The 17,444-nt window shown below is 33.3% G+C and overlaps 1 protein-coding gene across 3 annotated transcripts in view; it reads left to right on the plus strand.

Moving 5' to 3' along the window:
- The window catches only part of LOC113394841 (unconventional myosin-XVIIIa), a 218,739-nt gene that overhangs the window by 172,040 nt on the left and 29,255 nt on the right, over nucleotides 1-17,444 (plus strand). For all 3 annotated transcript variants that reach the window (XM_064218231.1, XM_064218232.1, XM_064218233.1), the window contains 2 exons: nucleotides 1,690-1,838; nucleotides 2,223-2,346. In XM_064218231.1, coding sequence (XP_064074301.1) covers nucleotides 1,690-1,838; nucleotides 2,223-2,346 — 273 coding nt within the window. The remainder of the gene's footprint in view (nucleotides 1-1,689; nucleotides 1,839-2,222; nucleotides 2,347-17,444) is intronic.

The following is a 17,444-nucleotide window of genomic DNA, read 5'->3' on the forward strand; positions in this document are numbered from 1 at the left end:
AATGTAAAGCTACCACGGTTCGGAAAGTAGTTTCTACCGAGAAGAACCGACAAGAAAGTCGGTAGTTATTATTTTCCACTACTTTAATTAAATTTATATATATATATCCCGCTTAGATATACCCATATATTATATTTCTATCTAGTTCATAAGTATCGTTTGATAAACTTCATTATTAAAACTGAAAAGACATATCGAATAAGTAAATAAAACAAATCGCGTTTAAATTCGTAGTTAATAAATATTTACAGGCTTAATATATAAAAAAAAAATTCTATTTACCCCTCCGTTTAAGCTAATCACTTGTGTTAGGAGTGGGGACGACAACAGCCCAAGGGCTCAGGATAGCTCCTGTGACTTTTTACGTCTCTAGGCGGCCCGTAAACGTATTGCGGTTTTGACTCTTCTACAAAATAATACATGTACTAATAAAAAAAATCAAAAGTCTAAATATACTTTATTCAAATAGGCTTTTACAAGCACTTTTGAATCTTCATTTTATAGAACTATATCAGGTAAAGCAACCTAACAAGAACCAAAGAACCGGCAAGAAACTCAATTGTTATAAACGATAACTTATGTTAAAGTTGAGTAATACTTTTTTTTTATTAAAAAGTTTTCCATTATTAATAATTTTCAAAATATTTCTGAATTAGTCGTCCATTATAGCTGATCATCGTCTTCGAAATATTGAAGTCGAAAATCGGAACTAAATAGTGATCTACCTCTCTCTTTGCTGATTTAACGTTATTGATATTCAATTACCGCAACCGACCATTACGCAATTTATGATGATACATTTGAATTAAAGTAAAAGTTGCAGGCTGTTAAAATCTAAGGCCATCTTTCGGTTTGAGAAGGTTAGGAGTGAATCCACCATGTTGCTCCAATGCGGAATCGTGGACACACATGTTTTTATCAGGTATACGCAGATAGACTAATAATGTTTTCCTTCACACACCAAGAGTGAATTACTAAACACAAATTAAGCATATGTATGAACCCACAACCAAAAGTTAAGATTCAGGTGTTTTAACAACTGGTTCATCGTAGCTTCAGAACGATTTTAAATCGAGAATAATTTCATCGAAATGAAAGTCAACGACCGCGCGATACGAAGTAATACGAATTGTAAGTTACAAAATAAATACATAAGTTGCTATCGGGTTTAGTTGTATAATTATTTATTTTAAGGTTGTGCGTGTTCGAGAAGAAATTATAAAAAATCGTGTTACGTTCGCTATGGTTACGTTGAGGTAATACGATTGTGCGTTTCTATTGAGTAATTTTGGTGATAACATTACAAATATAAAAATATATACACAACATTCATTTCATGTAAAACAAAATTGTCTCTTAAGTTAAAATTATTTAGCTACAATTTTAATTAGGACACGATATAACTGGATGTGAATTATTTATGCTTTAGTTCAGATAAACTCTAATGTCTGCTACATATAAGAAAATTCCTTCACACAGACGCTTTGTCTAATGCCCAAAGGTTGTCTGGAAGAGATCACTTTTTAGCGATGAGACTGCCTTTGTAAATTTTCTACTTAAGTTTTGCTCTGTAATGAATGAACTGACTTTCTGCCTCTGTGTCCGATCTCAAGGATGCACATGAGATGTCTTCTCATTCATAAAATGTTTACATATGATCATATATTTATAGTTTCTCTATTGTTCTAGATCATGTTTCGAGGCGGGGTGGTGGGCGAGCTGGATGCGCGTCGGGACGCCGCGCTTGCTCGCGTGCTCGTGCGTCTCCAAGCGAGAGCGCGTGGTCTCCTCGCCCGTCGGCGCGCGCAAAGGTTGCGCACACAACATACAGCTGCCAGGTATGCGAACACAAGACCTCAAACACCAAATTTAAACCTATATCTAAAGTCGAAACATCAAATTATCATAAAATCACATCGTTTCCTTTTTTCAAATAAGCTCATTTTAGGAGTGGGCATGATAGTAGCCTAAAAGGGTACTGTTGAACCTGCGGCTTTTGGAGACGGCCCATTGATCGCGAAGCTTTTATGGTATCAAAGACGTCAACGAAGATAACAGATCTTACAGACGAACTTAGCAGATCCTAACGGTATCAGACAGTTAGCTAACATGTGATTTTAAGATACAGACCTTCGATGTTTATCTATGATAGTTATTTAATGCTATCACCCCATCTATTGGGTAACACTTTATCAGTCTATATCGTGAGGTATGTAACGCAGATGCGTGCAACGCAACGTGCGTGCGTTCCTCGCGGTGCGTGATTGGCCGTGGTGGCGTCTGCTCGTTCGTGTCACGCCGCTTCTCGCCGTGCATCGCACTGAGCACCGTCTTAAGCAAGCACAGGTAAAATATTCAATTACACATTATTTCAAACTTAGCTATGTGATTTTCGATACTGGTATCTATTTACCACTTCTCAATACCGTTGTCGTAAGACCCAACTAAGGGATTTTTATGTATTATAGTTTAAAACATAAACGTAACCAACATAAGCATACTCAAAGTTCCAAGTGTGTGGACATAAGTCTATTCGTTCCTGTTTTTGCAGTGTTGTAGATAACACACGCAGCGCTTTCCAAATAGGTAGGATATTAGCAAGCCAATAATTAAACATCCTTATTATTATTTTATATATCGTAAATTTACAACTCCTCATTTTCCAAAATAAAGTAAAAATCTAATTTGATGTGCCCACATTTAAATTAAAATAAAGTTACTAACTATTTGAAATAACAAAATGTATAATGTAACTAAAAACTAATTCGTATGACAATGGTTCTTACTAGGATCGGGAATATAAACTAATTCCGTATACTTAAAATACTCAAACCAAAATACCACACACTGAATTTGAATGTGTGTCTGTGTGAATGTGACTTTAGGAACTGTATAAACAATAAATAATCTCGTCAGAGTCGCACCGATCTAGACACGTCATTTTGATCAACCACAGACAATGATATTTTTTGTCTGATCTTCCGTATTGGCAGCTCAAACTTCAACATAAGAATTGTCGCACTTTACCTGAGTTGCGACAAAAAGTGACTATATTTTTTGTGCAATTTATACGTGTAACGCTTGAGGGAAATATGTTACACGTATAAATTGCACTCAAGATCGACCTAGAAATTTAACCAAATAAGTTTAACTTCAAAAATAACATTAACGGTTATATTACTATAATGTATGTTAACATTAAGTCCTTAAAATTACAAATAGGTGTATGATATTTTAGTCAAATATAATTCACATTTTAATAATCCATCAACTGGTACTGAAGAAGCGTGGGGTTTCCCCCGTTTAGTGATATACAGTGATAGTGACCAACAGTTGACTACTGAGTGCACGCACACTAGTAAAATTTTGCGAGTGTCAAACGTAACTATTACGCACACCAAGAAAATAGAGTTAGCTCGTTTGTATTAGTTCTTTTGTAGTTCGACACTCTATCTCTAGATATATATATATGTGTATCTAAATAATATAAGTTACCAGGCAATTAATATGACAAAAAAAAGACCCGCTGAGTTTCTTTCGCTGGTTCTACTCAGGTCCGGGTATTTCCTTTTCCGAACCGGTGGTAGTGTTTAATTTGACTACCAATAAGTAAGTGTAATGCTTCTATATTGAATATAGGAATTTGAGTTAGAGTTTGTTACGATTACATACGACCTTTGCATGTTTTATAAGTAAAATCTTAGTAGCATCGAAAAAAGTCGCGCAGTCATCACGAAACCAGCAACGCCCCAAGCACTCAATGCAACGTACAGTACACAAAATGTATTAAAAAATAAAGATACGATGAATCAGATGTTCTTTCTCGGAATTTTTAATTTTTAATGTCACTTCGGCTTGCTCGCTTGATTGGTTTTAATATAAGCGTTCCCCGCTGAGTCGTTGCAACGACCGCGCACCTTGTAATGTCAACTTAAATCGAATCAAGAGATCATTACCAGCTGATGTCCGGTACGCGTTGCAATGACTCTTTTAATTTGCTTGAAAAGTGTCCGACACGACTTGCACTTAAATATTCTAAGCATTCAAAGTATACATATAGTCATGGCGATGGCTTGAAAACGCAATTATTTTTAAACTACATTTCGAAGAGAACATTCTAGATAACATGTTGTAACATCATAAAAACGAATTTATAAATATAATATAAATTCGTTCGTTCGTTTTGAGATATCGAAAAAAATAAACATCCCTTAAATGCAATATACAATACGGTGTTTGTTGGAATGTTCATCTTTAATGTAAAGTTCCCATGATATCAGAGGTATCAAAAGGTGTTCACCTATCCGAGTGTATATGTGTATACATACTTACATAACATACGGATAATCTTAGATCATTTAAATCATGTGTAAAAAATTTCAAGCACTTTTGAATCGTCATTATATAAATATCAAAACTAAATGGTTTTTATGTAACTTGTCCAAATGTCCGAATTATTACATAATTATATTTACAGTCATGTAATTAATAAACTGCCGCAGCGCAGTCTGGTTATCACTAAAATCGCTCGTGCTTAAGTAACTAATAAACCCCCTTTGAATGCACCTGTAATGAGCTTACATATTCGATAGACGCTGTTTCGTAATTATGTAAAATAATTGAAATACCGTTTCTCAAACTTTTACCGGCGACCTCCTCATTACTATTTGATTAATTTTGATTACTACATCTCGATATGGGAAGTAATCATAACTGGTAATTAGGATCTTTGGAAATTTCGACAATATTTTTCTCATGTTTGTAGGAGTTTCCAGAATTCTAATAATTTAAAACCGTTCCAAACAATATATTTGATGCTCGTCATAGTACCTGACATTTAAAAGATATCACAAAGCTTTATTAATTATGAGAATAACAGGAATCTAAACATCTCATTAGTCAAAATATGATATACGTATCACTTGTTTTACTACATAGTGTTAACATTCCCATATTTATTTAACGTTAATTTCTTCAATCCAGCAGCAGTTTAAATTTCATAAAATCTTACAAAAAAACTCACTTGAATGAAATATATTTTGATGGTTAGAATTTAATTTTTTGGTTGAGTTCATTTTGACAATCAATCAGTATGTAGGTGTAATACTTACGTATATAATAAAGGAATTCCAGTTTGAGTTTGATTGATTTGAGTTGCAGTTAAATTTACTAAAATAAACATAGTCAAAGTCAGAATCGTTATTTAATATAATAAATAACTATTGACTGTAAAATATTCTGAGAAGAAACGGCGAATAGAACTCACAATCAGTAGGACTTTATTTTTTATCAATTCTGTGTATAATATTTGTCTGGAAGGGATCGCTTCATTCCCATATAGATTGCATACATTATAACACTCCGCACGTTTTTCCATAGTATTTATAAATATTTACAAGACTAACTAAAACGAAAATTCCTTGTATTGAGGGATATTATTCAATGCATTCACGCATCGTTCCTCGGATTGAGTGTTTCTGGTAGATTCTAAGGATTTGTTGTATAGACCTAAAATAAATTTCGCGCGAGATGTTAATTTTTGTTTATTTATTCCTTATAAAAAAAAGGCTGTGTTCAAGAAATTTTTTAGTCATATAGGAATAATAGCGGACTGGCAAATTGATGATAAATGGTCACAACAGACATTATTATTTAAAAAAAATATTAATTATTCCTTATATAACTTATGCGCCACCAACCTTGGAACGAATATGTTAAGTCCCTTGTGCCTGTAATTACACCGGCTCACTCCTCTTGTAAATCAGAACTACCAATACTAAGTATTACTGCCGGTAAAATATATGATGAGTAAGTGGTATCTCACGAGAGCTCCACTCAAGCCTAACTATAAATTGGTTATTACGAACAGAATCAAATAAATAAATTAATAAAAATAAATACATATTTACAAGAATTGAAAAGTTTTATCGAACCACCGTATGCGTGTGAAATCGAGCGTGTATTAATTATTTTAACAAAACATACGTAATTAAAATAACAATAATAAGTCATAAAACTCTAATTAATGTAAAGCTGCAACTGCCTACTGACTAGGAATGTTAATTCCGTCGTAAATGTCAGCTAATAAAAACTAAGTGGTCTTTTTTACTAAAGTAATAAATGTGTAAATATTTACAATTAAATATTTTATTACGTATGTATTTATAATCACATTTATATCTGGAACATATTTTTTGTATCATAAATTATTACAGATTCAATCATAGTATCAACTCCTTCGGAATTTTAGTAGCGAAAGTTGGACATGTTATAAATTGCCAAAAATAACTGTGCCTTGGATCTTATTTATAAAAAAAACGACATACTTACATACTTTTATGAATAACTTATTTAGTTAAGTAATATTATTTACTCTCTAAGTTTTATTACGTATCTAATTTATTAAAAAACGGGAAAACTGTCACTTCAGTTTGAGGAGCTGTGACCTAATTTCACCATTGCTCCACCGCGTATTAGAGGAATATTTGTTAGTAGCGTTCGTAAAGCATTCGTTAAATTTATGAACTTTCTTTTTTTATTTATTTTTAAAAAAATTATGGCATATGTTGACTGACGAGTATATGGGCCACCTGATGGTAAGTGGTCACCACCGCCTATAGACAATGGCGCTGTAAGAAATATTAACCATTCCTTACATCGCCAATGTACCACCAACCTTGGGAATTAAGATTTTATGTCCCTTGTGCCTGTTACACTGGCTCACTCACCCTTCAAACCGGAACACAACAATACTGAAGTACTGTTGTTTGGCGGTATAATATCTGATGAGAAATATTTTATATTTTACAATTATGAGGCCGGAATAAATCGAATTCACAAAAATCTGCAAAAATATTAATAACACTGACAGCAATTCAATTTCTAATTAAACGCGGGAAAATATTTTTTTTTTTAATTCCAAACAAATACGATTAACATTCTGAAATCGATTATACAGATTTTTAATAAATCGGATACAATAACAAAATATATACATATATTATTAGAATATAATATATTTTTTTAATAGAGCCGAGATGGCCCAGTGGTTGGAACGCGTGCATCTTAACCGATGATTTCGGGTTGAAACCCAGGCAGGCACCACTGAATTTTCATGTGCTTAATTTGTGTTTATAATTCATCTCGTGCTCGGCGATGAAGGAAAACATCGTGAGGAAACCTGCATGTGTGTAATTTCAACGAAATTCTGCCACATGTGTATTCCACCAACCCGCATTGGAGCAGCGTAGTGGAATATGCTCCATACCTTCTCCTCAACGGGAGAGGAGGCCTTAGCCCAACAGTGTATGTATGTTATAATTTTAATATTAATGTAACTAATTTCTTAAGTAATAAAACAAAATGGCACCTCCCAATGATAATAAAAACCGGAAGACATCTATAGAAAAATAATGTTTCAAATATTATTACGCTATCTTATGCTATCAGATATTTGATCCTTTAATTATTTATATGAATCAAATCTGAGAACGCAACGAAAAAAATAGTGCACATACTAAGTACACGCACACTAACAAAGCAGTATGACGGTTAGCGAGTATCGAGCGTCACGCACACAAATATAATTAACTTGGATTGTTTGTTTTAGTAAGACTTGGTCCTTATTCGATAACAATTACCCTTAAAGTATGTCACTCTACATATCGGTGTGTGTTAAACACACACACGTCTGAATGTATCCCGTTTCCATTCAAAAAGCGAGCCGAAGTTTTCTTCGAATGTAATTGTAAACGAAATCGCTAGTACAGAACAACACTTAACTTACAACATGCACCTATAGTTTACAATACTGTACTCACAAAAACGATACACGTGAGTTGAGATCTGCGTAGCTCACGGTACCGATACCCAATAATAATTACGCTAATACTTTCTCCACGAGTTTTTTTTTTTTCTTTAGCGAACGAACCAGTCGGCGCGGGGAGTAGGAATGTTACTCGTTACGCGGACGTAGTCTTAAATCAACAACGTAAAATTATATAATGTACTTCACTACCGTAATGGATAGACGGGTAGTCTATTACGGCACCTGTCGCCGCTTCGTCCTCGGAACATAATAAATAAATGATGTAGCTAGTGAGTGTTCAGCGCGGTGCCATAAGTAATCCTTTTTCTTATCTCATGGATGTATAGCCAACCGATTCAGCTATTCGTCTTGTTCTGCTTGAAATAAGTAAATAAAGAAAATCATATAACATATGTTTAAAATTCAATTGTTTTTAAAAATTAGTAAGTATGCCTTTTATATAGATAATTATTTTCACGTATAAACTTAACTATAACTTATTTTATATATATGTGTTAATAAGGATAAATAATATGTTAAAGCCTGCTAGGAATTCTAAGAAAACTATAAGAATTAAAAAATAGTACGAAACAGACAGCAAAAAAAAAGTTTTTTAATTATAGTAAAGAAAACTGTTAATGACAGATCCCACGTTCATCAAAGATTTTCTCTTTGCTATAAACGTAACGCCCTTATTAATAGAAATATGTTAGAACTACATATCGACATGTCGAAATGAATACGCTTACAAGTTCCATACTTATCCGGAGGTTATCTCATGACCGAGTTTCATTCATACAACATGACTACTTCCTGCTTCTAGAAAAGATTTCAACAAGAGGTCGATGACCTTTGATCAAAGCGCAATCCACATGATCAAGTCTGTTATAGAGGAAGAGACGATTTGAATGCAGCCTCCGTAATGAGTCATTGTCTTCAAATGTTAAGAAGCGCGTTAAAATAAAAACTCGTAAAATGATTAACGTCATCCGAAGTTATTATAAGTGATGATAAGTACTTTAATTGTATTCCGTGGGAACGCTTCGAATAACGTCTTAAAAAACTGTTAATTGTTAAACTTATATCATTAAATTTGATTAATTAAAGCTGCTATTAGATACTAGCAAAGCGTCGCACGTCTACTTTAAATATTTTATAGTAGACGAAAACTCGACTTCGCTCGGGTAGAATAAATAAATCTAACCACTGTACCCTAGCACGAAATTATTATTTGGAACACACTATCTGAACGCACCCTATAACGTCAAACATGGCCGCCCGTTGAACTGTCATGTCATTGAATTTCGTGGATTTAATATCGAAATATCTCGATTGTGCGAACTTTGTCGATATACTATGTTATCAACTAAAAAGCATTTTTTTTTAACGATCTATATAATTGAGGATAGGTTTCGATCGGATCTATCTTAGACCTGCAGGAAATTATTAGTATGGATACCTGTCTCATAATCTTCGTGGGTCAAAGGATAACCAACAGATGGTTCGGAAAAGAAAATATTTTGATTGGAAGAGAACCGATGTCATTCCTTACACCGGCAAAGCGCCACCTAGGAAGCTAAGATCTTAAGTCATTTGTCTTTATAGTAGCGGCACGCTATGATGGCCGTTTTGACGTTTGCCCGCTCATGAAGTTTCGTATTTAATAAATAATTACATCAAAGGAGCAAATTGTTATTCTTTATTGTCAATAGTGACGTGCAGTTAGTCATAAAATTTATCGAATGTGATTGGAAAAGGTTGTAAATAGAACTATTAAATTAATAAAGGACGATTATGAAATAAATGTGAAAATAGATAATATTTTAGAAAATGAACTTATAATTAATGTGAGTGACGATAGCAGTGAGAGTGAAAGCAGCAGTATGGACGACTCCGATTAAATATAGCCACTAGTGTTTTTGGTTTATTTTTTTGTATCAATTTATTTCTTGTATGTAATGTGTTTATAAAGTCATTCATTCTCCAATTTTTGATTTAAATTGATTTCGTTCGAACATATTACTTAAACTTATTTTATATTTTTTTTATTAAACCTTTTTAATCAGATACTACTTGCAACAAAAACTTGAATTAAATTACTTGCAAAAAAACAAAGATTTGAATATATTATATCGATAATAAATTTACATTTCACATCACTTTTTTAATGTGTCAAAACGGCCATCGTATCTTGCCGCTAGAATAGTAACGCTGACTCACTCACCCTTCACACATACACACAACAATACTAAGTAGTTTTTTGTCTTTAGAATATTTGATGAGGAGGAGATACCTACCCGGGCGGGTTTGCACAAAGCCCTACCAAGTCATGTAAAATTATCGAAGTATTATTGTAATGAAATATAATCAATAATAAGTTGACAGTTGCCTACGGTAAGCGGTGAGGTCTAACTGCAACTAATAAACAGGTAGACATCAGCGGCTCACAGCTCGTTTCCTGCTTAACGAGCCTATAAGAACAAATCGATCGTCGAATTGATTACGGAATGCATTACTTACTTTGATGTTCGTTTTTTTTTTTTTTCATAGTTACATTTGTATTTACTTATAGCATTGGCAGGTTATAATTGTTTTTCCAATTAAAATCGTTAATTTTTTATTAATTATTACAAAAATATTTATTATTATCAAAGAACTAACTTAAATCTTTCTTTAGAAAAATAACAAAAAATAAAATCGTTCATCCTTCGTTTACTTTTTGATTATTCTAAACTTTACAATCAGTATACATGAGATGTTTACGATAATTTTGTATGGCATCCTTGTACAGTCTTTGATAATTCAGCGATCCTTCAGATTCCTATGAATTTTCCTCGCTTTCTATTTGCCTGCCTCTCTTTTTCTTTTGTCTTGAATTAAGTTCCTTCAAACTACGTTTCTCTGCCTTGCTCTTTCCTTTCCTGTTCTATTTTTTCAATTATTTCTGTCTATTTATCTCTTCTAGTTTAATGTTTTCAGGTGTATCTGTATATACACGGGTATGTGCCCGCGACTTCGTACGCGTTTGAATTTAACATAAAAAGTTAAAGAAAATTACATTACTTTCATACAACATTTCTTCCCACTTCCCACTTCAATACTTTTTACCAATTAAAAATGCCTATGGCCTTTCTCAGGCTCTAGACTATCTGTGTACTAAATTTTATTTAAATCGGTTCAGTAGTTTTGGCATGAACGCGAGACAGACAGACAGAGTTACTTTCGCATTTATAATATTAGTATGGATTTGCCCGGTTTTCTTCCTTCATTAGTTTTTCTGTTTCTATCAGCTGTAGGATAAGGTCTCACGACTTCTGGTGTTATGGGAAGATATGTTTTTATGCATTTTATTTCATAAAAAATAATTTTGACATACTGGTGGTTAATAAAATTTAAGGGGGCACATTCGTACGCGTACGAATATACCCCCTGTCTAACTGTCCGAATGCACCCCATGCCTTTACACAAAATTAAAATACAACTATATACAAAATCGAAATTAGTTTCAGAAATAATTAATTTAATTGAAGCTCAAATTAAACAATGTTAACCTAATCAATCATCACCATTTTGTCAAAAACAACAATTCTACTTACAATTACGAACTAAACTTAGGTAAAAAATTTACTTAAAAAATTGGTAAGTAGTGTTTCTAAGGTTTCATACGTAATGGGTAAAAACAGGACCTTATTATTAAGACTCAGCTGTCAGTCCCTCTGTCTATGCGTACGTCTGTCGGTCACCAGGCTGTATCTCATGAACCTAGACAATTAAAATTTTCACAGATAATGTTTTTCTATTGGTACATTCTGTTTTTTTTAAATTCTTCCTTTATTTTTTTTATATGTTCGATAATTTTCTTTACGTTTTCTCATGTCATTCTGAATTAGATAGAAATAAATAGATAGAAACAATAACCGGTTAGTAATACTTACTTACTTAGTTCATCTGGTTTCTTGAAATGTAAAAATAAACAATTGCGTCCCACGACACTCGCGCCCCACCCTTATGCTAACTTGTCTATGTGTGCGTAGACGTTTCGCGAAATTATAAGACTCGGCTCGAAATAAAAACTGATGTGCTCCCACCTTGAACTCTGGGGAGAGGGACTGAAAATTTATTGACAGAAATGTCGAATAATAAGTCAAAACCGTCAAATTATTTTCTCCATACTAAAAAGTATGGACGACGAATACCAAAAAGTAAGCAATACTTAAATAAAATTACAATAATATTGTATGATATAATAGAAATTGAACACGATGAACTTATTATTTACACTTTTGTGTCCCCATTTAACCAAAAATACATGTATAAACTAGCAGCTAAATAGCTTAAAAAACGTTAATAGAAAAGGTCGATTTCAGTGTTTGGAGTGATGTTGACGATGAATTTACTGAGTTATTGATACAAATTTTATAAATATCATGCGGTGAAACTTGAGATCTATCTATTCAGATACTGAATGTATTTTTTTTATCCATAATCAATGCTCCAGTTGTAAAATATTTTGAAAATAGTAAGCGCTTTTAGCGTTCCTCAAGGACTGTCCTTATAACCATTGACGACAGACTAAGAAAAAATAAATTTAAATTTGAAAACTAAAATATATTGTTAAAATACTCAACACATGAACACTACAAGTAATAATAAAACAGTTGCCAATCACTAATAACTACGTATGTGTTGCATTGTTTGAGCGTATCACACACACACACAACAATCATTATACCATCGATGTAACAAAATACAGACATACTTAATATTATTGTGTTCCAGTTTGAATCGTGGATGAGCCAGTGTAATTACAAGCACAATGAATAAACCATATTGAAATAGTTATTTTTCTTGCAGTAGTATGTCTGGGCGAATGTCTGTACTCAACTTTTAAAAACAAAAGAACATAATTCCTAGGCTCCCTAGGCTCTAGACTAGTTAGTTAGTTAGCGAACAATGACTACTTTTTATCCCAATGGAACAAGTAGATTGAACGCTATGCGATCGAAATTATTTTATTGATTTATGTATTTGAAAAAAACATAGGTTACAATTGAATTGAAGCCCCTGGGACCTGAGCTTGGTATAGCTTGCGTTTATGAAAACAGGCTTATCAACTCAACTAGCGACCCGACCCGGCTTCGCACGGATGCAATTCTGATACTAAATATACTACAGAATCTCTTACAACGTTCACAGTTTTTTAGTCATTAGGCAATACAAACCGCTGTCCCTACGTTTTTAATCTGTAATATCTTCGAGAATATTCATTTAAATCACACGCTGTAAAGGGCCATACAGATCTATATTAGATGCACAATGCATTTAATGTACTTATCGGATAAGAATTAATGCTGTATTGCTTAGGCTTAAGGGACATAACATCTCGGTTGGTGGTGCATTGGTTGTCAATGTCTATGGGCTAGTGGTTAGAACGCGTGCATCTTAACCGATGATTTCGGGTTCAAACCCAGGCAGGCACCACTGAATTTTCATGTGCTTAATTTGTGTTTATAATTCATCTCGTGCTCGGCGGTGAAGAAAAACATCGTGAGGAAACCTGCATGCGTCTAATTTCAACGAAATTCTGCCACATGTGTATTCCACCAACCCGCATAGGGGCAGCGTGGTGGAATATGCTCCAAACCTTCTCCTCAAAGGGAGAGGAGGCCTTAGCCCAGCAATGGCCAATTTACAGGCTGCCAATGTCTATGGGCAGGTGTCACTTGCCAATCAACCTAGCGATGTCAATAAAAAGTACAGATATATGTTACATATTTTTAACAATAAGAAACTGGTGAAGTAGAGTAACATATTAATACGACATAATAATTCATGCTTCACTTAAGCTGACAGGTTAAACTCACACATGCTTGTCTGTGAGATAACCGTTACACGAACTTACATAACGTAATTCTGTTATGACACGTTTTGTTTTATGTAAAAAATATTCTTCGCGTGCCACGCTTGATTTGTACGTATAAAATATCAATGCATATTAATTAGTAACATTTCTCGTTGGTCTAGTGGGTAATGTGCCAGTCGGGCTACAGTACTGAGTTCGAATCCAGAGTTGTATTAATAAAAATGGGTCAATCCGTAAAGATAATTTCTCAAAAGTTCTTTGTACCTAAACATAAATAGACACTCGAATCAAAAAATAGGAGAGGACACGTGGATATAGATAAAACTTTTAGATAGAAGTTAAACATCTTCTTCTTGAATCACTCTGTTTATTGATGAAAGCCGCATTAAAATCCGTTGCCTGGTTCAAATGATCTGAGCGGGCGGACAGCGGGAATCGAACTTCTTTCATAATATGTAGAAATTAACATTATAGCTAACAATGATTTAATCACAATAAGCTTAGTTGCCCGTTGTCGGCCCGGTTTCATATACTTATAGCTTATATATAATCTGCTCTCTGTGTGAGATAAACCGCGGTCTTCCTTTGCGAGTTTTTTTTTTAATTGAAATAGAAAGCAAATGATCGCTGGTAATTGATCACTTCCATCCTTAGGTATTGACACTGTTAGACTATTACACTGGCTCACTTACCACTCATCCGCCATATATCATATTATTATTGATGTTCAAAGGTAGGAATTGGGTAGCATTCCAGTAAAATGAATTGTTATAAACAAAAATAATTCACTAAATGTTATGGTAGCTCAAACGATCTTGACGGGAGTGAGATGTGAGAATACACGTATTATTAGCGATACATGGATTATTAAATAAAATGTTGTCTTGATTGTTGATTAATTATTTACTGCTTAATATAATAATAAGAAATAACAATAATAATATTTTTTATTTATAACATCCACTAATTGCACGTAAAATAAATTTCGCTTGAGACGCCTCAACAAGTGCGAAAGATTTTTATCAGTAGCATTGGTTAAGTTTATTTTAGTGTTATACATACAGTGAGGCCAAAATTTAACTCGATATAACCCCATTTATTAAAATCAATGGTAACCAATGTATAATATATTCTAATCGGCTCTTGAAAACACTTATCAATCATCATTTTACAAGATAAATATTTTATCGGAAATATTAGTAAATATTCATTTAAAAAACGAAAATAAACTTATTCTATCTTTAAGCTTTCTCATTGAATTTATTGTTAATATTCTTCGTTCAATTATAAATAACCTAGGAGCTGGTGTAGGCCGTTAGACCGCGCTTTTTACACTTACGATCACATAATGGTTTGAAAATTTCATATCATCGCAATTGATGCGGCGTCACGTACAATTACGGTGAAATCGTCGGTTTATAGACTACTGATTTTTATTGCCGGTTATTTTCAGTAGAATCTACATTCTGAACCGGTGGTAGCTTTGCGTGAAGTGCAATTCTGTAAAATGACGATTCAAAATATAATAAATATGGAAATACAATAAACAGTTCCCGATTCTACTTCGATCTCATTTCGACCGCACGGCGACAATAGATACAGAACTATTGTGGAATAAGAAACGGCAATGATTTTCGTTTTCGATAAAGTGACAATTAGGGAATAGAAACGGCGCTCTGGACCTGAGGTTGATGTGATTGACAAAATTATCGAAATCGCTTGAAGAAATTGTGAATGTTTAAAATGTTAAAATGGTTGTCGGTCAAGTTTCACTTTAACACTGAATATATATTCGTCTTTTCCCTCTCTTAGCGAAAAGTTAATCCGTTGAAAGTTGATTGTCTAATTAACGGTCGCTCGTCAGGCGTCGTTATCGAATGTCACACGTCACACTGATGACGACAAAAAACGTTTGAACCGCGGGACGTGGGACGTGTTTCTTGTAAGATTTTTCAAGCCGTATATTAATTATCGAACTTCTCTGCCCAGCTGTGGGAAACTAACTTCTATTATCATGAAACGATTTTATTCTCATTGTTATTTCGATTACCTTGCTATATAAATAGAAATGTATGTTTGTTTGATCGTTCGCTGAACGTTTCTGAACCATTGGCCCGTGATTATCTCGTCAACAGTTGGTGAAACTGAGAAGCGCAGCTTCTTATATAATGAATAAGATAAACACCGAAACGTGATGCATCTTCTGATAAAAGTTTTATGTTTATTGGTATACTATTATTTCATATAGAATTTACAAAGAATTTATTAGTATGGATATATTTTTAAATTCGAGTGCCATATTCCAAATTCCAATTTTGAAAAACTAACAAAGATTTCTTGTTCATATAATGTTTTTCTAAATCCATTGATATAATCTGTTTTAAATAATTTCTAAATATCAATTCGAATTTAGAATGTTATTATAAATAAGAATTTGAAGAAAAATAGAGTCTATGCTGAGATGATGTGTAAATGTTTTTTCCCGCTAAACTTGATTTAGCCACAGATTAATCTATATTTATTATTTAAATGTCAAAATAAGTGATGCAGATAATAAACTAATTAATTTATGGGCAGTAAAACCACAGCCGCTATCGTTTCACTTTTGTGTAAATATCTAGAGATATTTGAATAATTAAGGATCGGCTAAGTTTATTCAATTTCTTACTTGAAATGTTTTTTAATGAAATAATAATACTTATAATAAAAAGGAAAGAATGTGAGTTTTCCACATAACTATATGGCACTAACATGGTGCAAAAATTGTCACATTGCATGTTTTAATTTATCTAAAGTATTTATATACTTATTATTTAGCATTTCGCCATCCTTTAATCATCAAATAAGAGAGATTCAACACCCGCTCAATAAACCATCACTAAAAAAAACCACACATCTATTTTTTGCTGTTCCGGTCATTAAACTATCTCTAAACAAAAATATACATCGGTCTGTAGCTGCGAGAAAGAAAAAAAAAACTAAAAAAAAAATATCTACATAATACATTTAAATTAATGAGTAACAAAGGCCGTAATAACATACAGCTTACATAAAAAGAAAAACAAAGAGTTTAAATATCGCTAAACCACTAACCTACCCACGCTCCGACTACCTCGCCATAGTTAGAAATAGTCAAGTCCTTACAAACTCGAATGCAAGGCAACCTGTTATAATAACAATTAACATTGTAACCAGTCGACTGTGAACAACGTAAGAAACATACCGTTCGCCTTTTCCATAATGAGAGAGAATCGAATCAGTTAATTAGATCGGGGTTGGAAATAACTGTTTACGGTATAAAAACCAAGACGCATCAATGCGATGGATAATATAAAAGACGTAACGGACGCGTTCCCACGTCGAAGAGCTTCGCGGAATAAGGACGCAGCGCAAAAAACTATTGTCTTACAAATATGGATGAACACAAACCGTAGAGTATTGTCGTTTATACTCCTCTTTGATTTTTATGTTGGTTCCAACGTAATAACTACGTCTCGACTTGATAGAGGGCCTATTCTAAAGCACAAACTCGAAACTCACCTAGAACTCTGCGTGATATGACTATTATATTGATAACAATTCATAGCGTATTACTAGTAAGTCACGTGAAATTTTCTAAATTTCACGTGTGATATTCGAATGATAGAATATTGATATGAATTTTGCTGTCGGTATCGAGTTGAACACGTCGTTTGACGAAATCGTTTGTAGAAAACATCAGAAATATAATATTCCGCGTGAGCAAAGATGGAGGTCTAAGTCCCTAGGTAATCG

Source organism: Vanessa tameamea, chromosome 21 (assembly GCF_037043105.1).
Source record: "Vanessa tameamea isolate UH-Manoa-2023 chromosome 21, ilVanTame1 primary haplotype, whole genome shotgun sequence".
Classification (NCBI taxonomy): Eukaryota; Metazoa; Arthropoda; class Insecta; order Lepidoptera; family Nymphalidae; genus Vanessa; species Vanessa tameamea.